Raw genomic sequence first — 13,522 nt, 5'->3', positions numbered from 1 at the left:
AACGCTACTGCTAAGAACAACTGCTGAGAAGTATACTCTCTTATTAGCAGTACTTTGAATCTATACAGTATAAGTGCATTATATACTGTAAGTGTAATATTCGTACATTTATTGTAGTCTTAAAATAAAGCTTTCTGCATGATTCAAAACTTTGTATCAAGCATTTATTCTCTGTATTACATGTTGAGTATTTACATACTTGTCAGTTTTCAAACAAGCTACTTTAATTTATTTTTGGTGGAAAGTGTATTAGTATTCCATTATAGTCATTTTTCAGATTGTGTCAGTTCTTATTTTCATTATTAAAATATGGTTGAATATTGATATTCAGTGACAAATTGTATTGGAGACAAGTGAGCTTTTTTTAGAGTGCAAGCTGGTGCCTTTTAGAGTTAAATACGGGTGTTTCAATTTTTATCTCAGCCTGTTCAAAAGTTTATTTTTCCACTGCTACAGTACAGAACATGGTGTTGGTTTAGTAGCTCAGGTGGGGGAGGGTACTGTAAATTAAGGCTAATGCAGATTAGCAGTACCTTAGTACAAGTAAGCAGAAGGTTGTTGTCTGGGGCCATGATGGAGAAATGGTTGTGAAAAGTTTCACAGTATACTTCGAGACTTTTGCTTTTGTGCTGACATACTGTACAGTGGTGATCACAACAGAAATGGGGATGTAGATTTGCATATTATTGCATGTTATTACAGCCGATATGATTTTAGGAGTGATAAAAGAATAATGAATCATTGTACATGTTGGATTGGTTCCAGAAGAATGAATCCAGAACTGTTCATCACTTTTAAAGAAAATGGAACTGTGGATGATTATTTTTAGAAAATGTTTAACTTTACCATTACAAAGCTATGCTCTGTGATCTTATTCCTGTATTGTCATTCCTAAATTAATGTTTTGGCCTGAGTGCAAATTGGTAGTCCATCTCAGTTAGCTGATATATTTTTTTTCAAAACTCAATACAAGTGTGTGTTTAGCAAGGTATTTCTTATATTTGCCTTAAAAAGTTATACTTCTTATTTTGATATTTGAGAAGTAATTAATAATTATAATTATAATAATTAATAATTATAATAAAGCTAGTCTTCATAGTTTTGTTCCAGGATTTCAAGACTTAAGAAAAAATTTGATAAAGAGTAAAGAGGAACCAATGCTATCTTCTCTACCTTACTGTACATCATTTTTAAACATGGCCTGTGTTGTTGTAGTGCTAAATATAGTTCCTGCCTTGCTGAGAGTTTGATCTTTGCCAAGCTCTCTCTGTATATGGAATATATAAAATCAATCTTGAAAAGTAGCACTGGGGATACATAATAACATTAAATAATACAATAGTTGTTTTATATTAGAGCATTATCTAGAAGAACTACAAGACAACAGTTAATATAACTATCATTAGTTAATATAACTTTCATTATTTCCAGAAGCTCACTAACATTTGAGATGCATACAGTATGCTAAATAATTGAATGTAGGCTTGGCAGGTAGATAAAAACAAATGTCTGTGATTAAGGTTGTCTGTTGTAAAAAAGAGCGTGATTATACCTCTTTGCTTTATACCATGTATTTGTTTTTTAGTACTGAGTATCAAAATAAACTTATGGCTCTGCATTAATTGATCTGTTGTACACAACAATTAGCAAATCATTCTGAACATTTGCATCACAGCTACTGACATCTAGCAGGGTGGTCTTCACAAAATCTTAATCCGTCACTTGCCACTGCAAACTAGTCCACCAGAGGCAGCGTCATTTCTGTTGTGTTAATGAACGTTGTGTGGTCATCAGGCCAGCAAACTATGACTTTTTTATCTGTCTCCTCAAAGTTGAACTGCTGATGCACGGATTGTTGTTGTATCCCTGATGTTTCTGTCACAGTGGAACTGGCAGTGTGAAAATATGACTTGTGATCTCCTAGATTGTGACCTATCACTGGCTGACTATCTGGCTGCTAAAAATGTTTTTTTTTTTCAAGTTGAAAAAATTGCTGGCTCTGAACATTCCCGCTAATGAGTGGCAGTTCACTGACTTAGTCAAGCTTCCAACACATCAATGATAGATAAGCAAGCAATTTGATCAGAATAATTTCCAAATAACATTTTAGTCCATGTCCAAAAACTACACACTTCATGTTTCTAAAAACAGTCATGCAAATGACACCTATTGATCTGTTGTGCTTGTGGAGCATTATCATTTAGTCGTGCTTGTGGTTGAGACAGCTCTGTGAAATTGGCCCCCATACCAGTAGCATGAACAATTAAAACCACTGCATCCGTTAGTGCTCTGTTTGTGCTGTTGAAAAGAAGTTTGTGCTGCTTTCTCAACTGAGATAATGCACAGAAAACATTATTTAAATGAAAAATCTCCAACCCACTCTCCCAGACAGAGAAAGTGAATTGCAGATATAATTCTCCTCTCATACAGTAATTTAGTGCCTGAACTGCTCAGACTGTGTTACAAGTGGTCAAGTTCATTGTACAAAGTCACACAGTTACCCCCCAAAATATGGGACTATATCTCATTAATGAAAGCAGCTATGTAGGAAGCTGCTTTCAGCGGTACAAACAGAACACTAACATATGCGGCGGGTTTCCTCGTTTGTACTGTTTGTAGAAGGGCCAACTTTACGCAGCTGCAAATTTATGTGGACTCTTACAGTTCACATGACTGTGAAATTAAGAACTCCCCTGTATCCAGTAAGTATCAAACGGCCAATCTATGGAGAAAGATGAAAGACAATATGCATACCTGTCAATTTGTGTGTGTGTTCATTTATCCTGAATCAGTTCTAAAAATATTTTGCTGCAGGGTACCAGTCTGAAGAGTTTCTTAATGATTCTCCCTGGAGAATCATTAGTAACCATTAATCACTGAGTATGTAGGTTCTGAAGCTTTCATTTCTGCCCTATTCTGCATGATCAGTAAGAGCTATTCCAAATGTTTTGCATAAGGACTCTATCTAAAGCTGAAGCACACTACTTTTATTTGTGAGGTCTCACAGTGTGCTTTATTCTAGATCTCAAACGATATGCATTTCTTTGAAATTTTCATATTTGCATCATTAAGAGCACAGTTTTATGGAAGCATCACTGAATATTGAAACACACGAGGAAACAGGCAATAACTGACCATATGTGAGTTTTATTTTTTCTTTCAGGGTTTCTTTGAGGTGTAAATTGACAAACCCATTATGATCATTCTGAAATACTCAGAATTATTTACTCTATGAACATTTCATATGTAATCATATGATCTTCACTAGATATACTGAAGAAACTCCAGGCAAGCAAATGGTAAAATTAAAAAAGAATGTATACTTTTGGATTTTGTTTTCAAATATAAATATTAGAAAAATTACAATTATATTTGTTAGACAGATGAGCTGCTGGTGTCCTGCATCAGGAATTGTAAGCATGTTCAATAAATCGTGTTGATTTTACATATGCTGAATATGTGCTAGGAGACGTAGGTAGTGGCCGTGGAATGGTTTTGATATTTAAGAAGGAGAGAATCTAAAAATTACAGTGTTTACAATTCTTTTGTAGGATCTAGATTTGTGTGTCCAAATTATTATTTTTTTATCAAATACAAAAACTTTTAGGTCCCAGTTTTCAGTGTAAGCCTACACTTACATTATTTTAAATAAATGCAGATGACGTCTAATAACCCAGTTGTCTTCAGCTGACATGTCAGGACAGAAAGTCTTGCTTGGGTGTTTGACAGCAAAGTAATTCAAAACTGCTCTAAAACAGTGCGAGTGTTGAATAACCTTATGTATTTAAGCGCCATTAGTGTAAATATCAGGTTCGACATGAGTGTCTGTGTTATGTTGTGTTTGTAAAACTGAAGGATAGGGAATTAATTAGTGTCCATTCCAATCTACAGTATATTTGTGTTTAATCTAAGTTTCTATTACCTCCAGAGATTAGCAGTGTTCAATCAAATATGGCTTTGCCTATTAAAGAGTTTTTTAAGTGTACTGACATCTGTTTGTGTCACATTTCGGCTCTATACTGTAGCTTGAATCTGAGTGAGTAATTAGCAATAATGGCTATTACACAGCCTTAGATAACATCTGCAATTAGTGTAAATGGAAAGATGCATGAAATGTTTCACATACAGTAAAAGATTGTGAAAGCAGTTTCAGATATCAAAAGAGTAATTGCTTGCTTTTTTATGTAGTTTAGACATAATGTTGTTCAGATGCTGAAGCTTGATCGATTTTCATTTTGCTCTTAAAATGGAGTGTTGTTTTTTTACTGAATGTCGTTACTTGACTATTAGTGGAAGGAAAAGATCCACTGATCAGAAATTCCTTAAAACTTGAAGAAGTGTATTCTTCTGTATTGACAGCTCTACAGTACAATATGTGCTGATTTTTCTTTTGCTTATAGCATACGGTAAGTAAATATAGTCTGCCTGCAAACTCATGCTTTAGCTATGGATTTCCTTACAACACCAGTTTTAAAAACTCTCCTTATCTCCTGTTCTAGTTCCTGATATGCAAAAGGAAGCTGGAGAGCAAGAAGGAAGCTCTGCTTATCTTGTCCAAGGAGCTGGACACCTGCCAGCAGGAGCGAGACCAGTACAAACTGATGGCCAACCAGTTGAGGGAGCGGCACCAAGGCCTGAAGAAAAAGTACAGAGAGCTCATTGTAAGATTTATCTTCCCCTCATCCACTCTGCCTGTTAGATGTGTAAGATGCAGAACTGCTTTAGCATTGCGCCCCCCCCTGCTTTTCAGGCTTGTCTTGGTTCTTGGGTATATATGGAATCCCCCTTTCAATCATGACTGCCTCCATAGACTCTCCACATGGACCACAAGAATCCAAGTAGTTCTTGATAGGTGCAGCATGGGGATTAGTAGGAACTGTGATTGAATGGCTCTTGTGTGAGTAACAGGAGTAACGTTGAATGGCCCTTGTGTGAGTAACAGGAGTAACATTGCGTGGCTCTTGTGTGAGTAACAGGAGTAACATTGCGTGGTTCTTGTGTGAGTAACAGGAGTAACATTGCGTGGCTCTTGTGTGAGTAACAGGAGTGACATTGAATGGCTCTTGTGTGAGTAACAGGAGTGACATTGAATGGCTCTTGTGTGAGTAACAGGAGTGACATTGAATGGCTCTTGTGTGAGTAACGTTGTGCTAATAACAGTATCATTATGTTAAAATAATTGTTACAGCTATGAAATTCTGTTTTGCAGGATGGGGATCCTACCTTACCACCAGAAAAAAGAAACCAGGTATGTTGTGGATCAAAGGCATGTTAAGCAAATGTTTTAGGATACACGGTGGACATTCTTGTTTTTGTGTTTTTGTTTACTGAGTGGTAGCAGGAAAAAGAAAGCTTTATGTACTGTGACTTCTGTTTTCAGTGTTAGAAGGACTCCCTCTTAGCTGCCATTTGCGTTCTCTAGCTTGTGTTTTACTGTTGATTCTGAAGAAGTCCATAGGGTTACATTCATCAATAACTTTGAGGATTTTGAATACTGGAGTATGGTCCCTTCATAGACTTATTTTTTTAGACTAAAAAATATTTAGTTCCTTTAACCCTTCAGAGTTGAACATTTATTTTAGTTTGTAACTGGTCATTCTCCATCTATGCTTATTACTTACAATTTGAGGGTTAATTTTTTATGAAGGACTTGTGCATTGGTTAACATGCCCTGGGTTCAGTTCCGGATCTGGGGTGCTGTCTGCGTAGAGTTTGGATGTTTTCCCCATGTTCACATGGGTTGTCCAAAGACATCCATGTACTGTATGTGAATCTGGTGTGAGTGTGTGCATGTTTATGTCTGTGTACACCCTGCAATGGATTGGCTTTGTGTCCAGGGGATATTGCACTTGCTGGGATAGGCTCCGGCTCCCCTCTGCCCCTGTATTGAATCGAGCAAATAGATGGATGGATGGAAGATGGGATGGGTGGAAGAATCTTTCATGAAAAGGTTTATCAAAAGCTTTCTGAAATTTAAATATACTGCATCATTTATATTATAGTGTCTGATATGATAAGTTGTCTGTGTATCCTGACTGTTGCATGTTCACAGAGCTCTAACAAATTTGATATTTCCCTGTAGCTAAGAAAAATCTAAAGTTCAATGTTATTTTCTTTGTGAAGAATTCCACATTCCACTCTGTCTGAGTGTGCTCATTTTGATCTTCATTAGCCACTTCCTTTTCATCATCTAAAAGATTAAAGCAGACTGAATGTACTGATTGGGGAAACAAGTCGTTTAGACTCATCAATACATAATTGGCTTTTAAGGCTTTGCCAACAAAAAGTTCTCTGAAACAAACCAAGCAATGCAGGAACATCTGTACAAGCGGAATTGCTGATTGTTGCTTTGTGTTGCAAATTCAAAGTCTGCTGAAGAGGGGAACCTGTTAAGAGCCCCACTACTACCATTTGGGAAAGTGTGTCCTGTTGTTGTTCAGGTGAATCTTGCCCAGCTGTTGAGAGATTCTCGGGAACGCAGTAAACAGCTAGCCGAGGAAATCAAGGAGCTGAATCAGAGGCTGGCAGAGGCCCAAGGGGATAACAAGGTACACCCTCCCATCTTTCTACACTGATCCATAAATCACAGCCTCAGACAACCACCTGGAAGAAAACATGCATATGCGAGCACTTTCCCCCTTGGGAAAAATACCAACCAAGAATCAAACCAGATTTTTTGTTTTTGCCATGTTGTTTTTTTTAACTTTTTTATAATTATTGTTATTTTTTTTCCTGAGCAAAGGAAATGACACAATATGAATTGTGTGTAATGTGAAGAAGAATAGTAATGCATTTATCAAATGGAACTGCCCAAATTTTAAAATGTTTCAAGGGCCTCTAGAAGGGCTCTAACAAGGAGCTACTCTGCACTCCCTGGTTGTTCTTAGCTGGATCAAGTCACTATCTGACTGGCCTAGTATTCTCCAAGTGCTGGCGCACATCTCGCAAATCTAATCTACCGATTTGCACTCATGCTAGTCCTCCAATTGTTGCAGACTTTCTCAGGCACTGTCGAGCTTGCAGCTACGTCAAATAATCAATACCTCTACAGCTTGGGAAGTTGAAGGAGCATGTTAGTATATTTTATTCTTTCCTGCATGGCTTTGCTAGTGTAGGGTGTCTCCAAAAAATTGGTGGTTCCAAATTGGTTGTACAGTATATATAAAAATCACATACTTATTTCCCATTTTAAGGAACACATTCTTAGAGATTTATGTAAGAATGACCAATTATTTGTTATAGCCTGTCCCCAGCCCACACCTCTCACCATTTGAAAGGGATTTGGGATTCGGTTTGCTGGCTGCAATGACCCTTGTACATCTGTAGGAGAGCAAATCTACAGACGCTTCTTCTGATATGTGCATTTGTCAGGCTGTTCACCCTGTGTACTCTGCCAGCAACACAGCCTAATCAGCAGAGGGAAGATAGATGCCTCTTTTATCAGTACTAGCCTAGTGAGACCTGACAAGCCACAGGAGTTGCTATCGCTCTGCAAACTGAGTACACAGGCCCACTGAAGGCCACCCAATCTCTGCTTCACTGAAGAATGTGACGCCATTTGAGGAATCCTGGTCACAGCTGGCTAAGGAGATTTCTGTTTGAGCTGCTTAGAGCCCTAGATGTTTACATTTCTGCAGATTGTGTTCATTCAAGTTTGTTGTTTTTTTTTGGTGAAGATTTCTTTATTTTCAATTTTAATTTTAAATCCCTGAGGTGTGGGAACAAGTGACAATAGTTGCATGATTCTCATAAAACAAGTTTCCTGATAGAGAACAGGAGGGAAAATACATCATAAAATAAAATGCAGTATTGACTTCCATGAGGCACACTAAGCCACAACTTGACATGACATAACAGTGTTACTTCAGCAGAATTCCCAGGTTGACACTGTGACAGTGAAAGCTTGAGATGACTGAGCTGTGGATCTTTCTAGAAGCAAGATGTCATAGAAATAGTATAGTCAAACGGATGCGAAAAGAATAGCAGGTTCTAGCCAACCCTTTAAAATGGTTTTCTTTGCTGGCATTATCATTGCCAGAAAAAAAAAGATTTTGTTGATAGTTAGTTGAGAGAGAGGTCTACCAACGCACATACCTCTTAGAAATGGAGCACCACAATTCACATTAGAGAGAGACTCTTGTAAACACCACATGTTGCCAAAATGTATTTGTTTTAGGGCATGCCAAGTACCAATGCCAAATACCAAAGTACCTTATGTAAACGTCACCCCAGACGCACAAACCCGACTGTCCTATTCTTTGTACCTACCAGAGTGGTGTAAGACCGAATGTATGAGCCACTTTTAAGTGGATCAGCTGATGTGCTGAATTCTTAGACCATTCAGTGCATTTAATGCTTACAATTGACATAGAATGACCCGACATTGAACCAACACAATAAAAGAATAATTGGCAAACTCCGAAGAACAGATGCTCTTTGTTTTCTCCTCAGCTCTTGCGCATGACGATTGCCAAGCAGAGGCTGGGTGACGAAGAAGTTGGAGCTCGCCACTTTCCCGCACACGAGCGCGAAGACCTTGTTCAGCAGCTAGAGAAAGCACGAGAACAAGTATGGAGGCTGCCGTGCTTCTTTCTGAAAGACTCCTCATTTTGATACACACCATAATGTATGCGATGGATGTATTTCATTATAGCACGAGAGTGCAAAGGTTCATGGGCCAGCCATGATCAGTTGTTTTTCATGGAGGCCCATGTTGCTTGTTTTAATTACAATCTGCTGACAGCTGTTATTATGCCAGTTCTAGAAAGATGATTCCTTTATTCCTTTATTCCTTCCTCATGGAAAGCAAGCTGGGGTATGCGAAAAGATGAATTCCTAATGCAAGAAATTGTATAGGGCTAATAAAGTGATGTTATGTTATACTTAATTTAAATTGTAAGGTTTTAGCTCTCCCTAGTGGATAGTTCATACTGCAATAAGTCAATCTGTTTTTGTTTTTTGAAAGAATAAAAATCCAGTTTCCTGTCAAGTAAATCCACAATCCAGATGCAAAACAAAATTTTATATTATTAGATCCATGAATATGGATTGTATTATGTAGCACCTTTTGTTAATAATCTACAGTAGGATCAAAGGTGCTGCAGTTTCTGTATACTCCCTGAACAGAAGAAGCCTTAATTGAATTTTAGAGAATATATTTATATTTCTCTGTGTTGCAATGAAGTTAGTGTTAAAATGACATATAGAGTTTCAATTTTGTCCTCACAGAATATCTTGCAATATGTCTTCTTCACTGCACAGTATACTTCCAATTTTCTAACTCCTGCTAATGGAGTTAATAAAACAAGAAATATGTTTAATTCCTCAGTCTATTCTTTCATGTATTAAAAAGGTGAAAACCATATTTAGTAATTCAGTTGTAATTAATTAGTGTTTATGGTCTTAATGGTTGTAATCTCTACAGTGTCTTTTCCAAAAATATTATTTTAAAGAAGTACAGATTGACTTTTTTGTTCATGAATGTTTTGTTCTTAAATGCCTTTACTTTTTTACAAAACCATTTTAGTGTGTTAGTTTTCCTATTCTGTTTAATGTGGCGTAAAGTATTATTTGTCTCCTCCTGTAGAATGAAGAGCTGGAACACAACCTCAAAGCTGCAGTAGATGAGTTACAGGATGTGAAGGCAGAGAGAACGTTCTATCAGGAGAAAGTCAACCGGCTAAACCTAGAGCTCAACCACATTCTTGGAGGTCATGAGAATCGCATCATTGATGTGGACGCACTCTGCATGGAGAACAGGTCTGTCTTCCAGACGAACATGATCTTTGCCACTGTCACCCTTATACCTGAAACCAGAACATTTTAAAATGAGAGGGTACAGTTATGGAAGACAATCACAAAGAACCATATAAAGATTTTTTTTTATTGCTTCACATTTTAGTACATTAGTTCAGTAAACCAGTCTCAGGTTAATAAAACTAGAATTTTATGTTCAGTTTCTGTTTTTGAGTGTTTGTTTACCGCCAAAATAATTAACAACTCTAATGTTTGGTTTTCCACAAAAGGTGATTCAGAAAACTGCTCAGGAGGACTGTTTCTTTCTTCTGCTATTCTAAAACTCACCTGCTTTAAAGAACAATGGTTACACATGCTTCAAAAGCTGTGTTCCCACTTCTTTACACTTATCAGACTTATCACACATTTGTTTGTTTTTGTCTGTGTGCAGTGCCTGACTTCATTTAGAGCAGGTGTATATACAAAGGAGGAGTACTAAGCTGGGCAATTTAATTGACTCTGGGAAAGATACATTGTCATTCCATTTCTGGGATAGTTCTCCTGAAACTTATCCTTCTGTGTGATTTTCAGCTTAGTAAACCATAATACCAAAAATGCTGTGCAGGTAACTCAGATAAACTAGAGATGTAGAATTTTTAAGGGATGTTGTCCAGGTTGCTGATCCTCTCTCAAGTGAAAAGATCTTTTGTCTTTTATTCTGTTTAGATTGTACTGCATTGAGATAATTAGTTCCTTAATTGACATACAACACTTGAAATACAGAGCTGAGTACCACTGATATGTAGTTTTCCATACCTCTTACACCTTAAACTGTGATGTCAAAACTGGTTACAGCAGTTTGGTAATATTGAGAGATTTCTTCTTTAGGACAGATGTAAGACAGAAATGGTATCTAAGCAGCCCTATGGGGTGTGGGGGAGTCTAAAAACAAAACAAAAAAACAGTTCGGAACTTTGGACTCATTTTAAAATTGCAAGTCCAGCAAGGAGCAAAGACCATCCTAATTCATTCTATTTGTTCAAACGTGAGCTCCTTTATTGCTCCAAAGTAGAAGACAGAAAGGGGAATAACATGTAAGGCTTTTCTGTTAGGATGGTGCATTGGCATGGTTGTTAGTGCTGTCCTACGAGTCTTGAGTCTTGGGTTTGATTTGAGACTAGAGCATCCTGTGTGGATTTTACATGCTTTCCACTGTATACATGTTTCTACAACTTGCTTTGGTTCCCAGCTGGCTTCAGAAAAGCTATCTAGATTAAGTGTTGTCTCTGATTTGAACGTGCGTGGGTGTGTGCGTGCGTGCGTGCGTGCGTGCGTGCCCTATGATGGTCATTGTTCAGGATATACAGTAGTTCCACTTTGTGTCCCATGATTCTGTCTTAGTGTCCAGTTTTCTGCAACCATTTATAGGATGGATAAGGGATGGATTGATGGAAGTTTTTGATTATGGAAGGTGTGATGTAAGAATGCTGTATCTTTTATGAATCTTTCTTGAGATTTTGTGAATCTTTCTTATGCAAAGTTGCAATTAAGTATGTGTGATGATTCAATTATAGGCAGGACTACATCTCACATAAAACTGAAAAAAATCCTTGAGCACTATTTGTAGCATGAGAAGGCACCTTCATCCTTAAAAATAGCATATGAGGCAGGGGCAATATACGTAACAGTATGTCATCATCTTAGACTGATATGTTGTGTTATTGTTAACAAAAAAGGAAGGTGATAGTATATTGCAAAGGAATAGGTTTATTCCATTCTGAAAAAAAAATAAGAAAGAAAACACAACGTTTCGGCAGTGGAGCCTTTTTCAGGTGTCGGCTCCACGACCGAAGCGTTGTGTTTTCTTTCTTATTTTTTTTTCAGCATGGAATAAACCTATTACTTGTTCCTTTGCAGCCTATGCATGCTGACGCAGCTACCCACCTGAACTGGTGATAGTATATTGACATACAGTTTTAACTAGTTGTTCCCAAGACAAGGCATCCAGCAAAAAGGTGAAACTGGGCTTCGCTGATCTCTAGAAATAGCAAATTGGAAGGAACACTTGATGCTGGTTTACACAACTGATGAAGTTGATGAAGGGTTGTATATAGACGTTTAACTGTTTTAATGAAGCCTGATTGCAAATCCATATGATCTCAACCTAACCATAGATTGTTCAGCTCAAATAAAAAAACTGTTCCATTTCAAGCAATCTGCATGCAGTGTAAGAATGGCACAGATGTGGGCTATGCCTTTAGTTACTTGTTTAATGTGGAGGAAACCGAGAATGTTATCAGATGTGATCACAGTTTAGTAATCAGTGGCGTGGACAATAGATTTTTCTGATTTTTCAGTTGTAGGAATATTTCAGCAGTATTAACGTCTGTGAGAAAAGAACCTTTCCCAAATGTCACAAGCTGTATAATGTAGAATAAAAAAGGTTAAATGTAGACTTTATCTGACAGTAAAACTATCGTGTTCCTGTGCTAATATAGTGGCTGGAATATCTGCATAGTAAGACAGACATGTTGTAAAGAGCATTTGGAATAGTATATCACTGTCCTTACATCTTGAAAACAATAAGCTGAGAGTTCACAAAGGTCTTGAGAACAATATAAGCATATTTGGCAAAAGAACGACAGGCAGGCCAGTGTAATAATACACTAGCTTATAGTGTGTGGCATATATTACCTCAAGTGTCCCCCACAGTGTACAAACACAATAGTAAACCAGGTACTGTAGCTTCAGTTTTGAGCTGTACCCTCAAGCAGTGACTGCACTCCATTGTTTGGCTAGAACAATGGAAATAACATACTTCTAAAGTAAGAATGCATGCTAAAGCATGTAAAAGACAAAAAATATATGTTATAATTTATACACTTTTAAACAGCTGGAGTCGGAATCGTTGGGAGCATTGCTATAGCAACATCGTCATGTTTTAGCATGATTTTGTCAAGAAGCTAAGCGAGAAATAGCCAACGGATCGCTCACTACCTGTCAATGAGTATATCATAAAATGATTTCTGAAAAAAACTGTTGGTACTACATAAACCACATTATACTGTATAATTATTTCCACCATAGCTTGTCATGAACTAATCTCACTCTTATTATTTGATTTGACATTATTTCATCTCTTTTATCTTTGACTGGTTGATAAGTAACAGACAGAAATGGTCCAGGCAAATATTAAACAAAATGAAAGTTCAGCTGCATTGTAGGAATTATAAAATGATAAATGCCATCTGTTAAGAGTAAACAAAATTCCAGTTATTGTTCTTTTCAGCCATTTGAATCATCGTGAACACTGAGGCAGGTACATCATAGAAAAACAAAAGACCTATTGTCATTGGGGAGTAAAGGTTGTTTATCAAAAACAAGTGTGTGTCTACTGTATATCTGTCGAATAGGATGGTTCTTAAGAACTTAAAATTAGTTTTCCCATTAGGTGGTCTGTGGTCTGAAAAGGGGAACATGGTAAAAATTGCATTGCAAAGGCAGAAATTTTTGTTTACTGAGCAAATTAGGAAATGACCATGTAGCATCATTTAGAGTAGCTCATTATTTGAAAAAGCACAAGATGTTGTTTGCAGATGGTAAAATCAGAGATTACAAAATCTGGCTTGGTGAGGATTTTGAGACCAGTTTCACTATATTTTTTACAGCCTGAGCCCTGTGTGTTGTTCATTTCAAACTCCTTCATGGAGGTGGATATTTTATTGGCATTTCTGAGCAGATGGGTATACGGTCAAATCTGTTCTGTGACCCTGGAGATGGAAATTGT

The 13,522-nt window shown here is 37.2% G+C and overlaps 1 protein-coding gene across 2 annotated transcripts in view; it reads left to right on the top strand.

Annotated features, from left to right (window-relative positions):
- Positions 1-13,522, top strand: part of ccdc149a (coiled-coil domain containing 149a) — a 35,607-nt gene that overhangs the window by 2,365 nt on the left and 19,720 nt on the right. For both annotated transcript variants that reach the window (XM_088625709.1, XM_088625719.1), the window contains exons 2-6: positions 4,500-4,661; positions 5,210-5,248; positions 6,441-6,548; positions 8,452-8,568; positions 9,587-9,759. In XM_088625709.1, coding sequence (XP_088481835.1) covers positions 4,500-4,661; positions 5,210-5,248; positions 6,441-6,548; positions 8,452-8,568; positions 9,587-9,759 — 599 coding nt within the window. The remainder of the gene's footprint in view (positions 1-4,499; positions 4,662-5,209; positions 5,249-6,440; positions 6,549-8,451; positions 8,569-9,586; positions 9,760-13,522) is intronic.

Source organism: Lepisosteus platostomus, chromosome 1 (genome assembly GCF_059453375.1).
Source record: "Lepisosteus platostomus isolate fLepPlt1 chromosome 1, fLepPlt1.hap1, whole genome shotgun sequence".
Classification (NCBI taxonomy): domain Eukaryota; kingdom Metazoa; phylum Chordata; class Actinopteri; order Semionotiformes; family Lepisosteidae; genus Lepisosteus; species Lepisosteus platostomus.
This window is presented reverse-complemented; position numbering and strand designations above follow the sequence as displayed.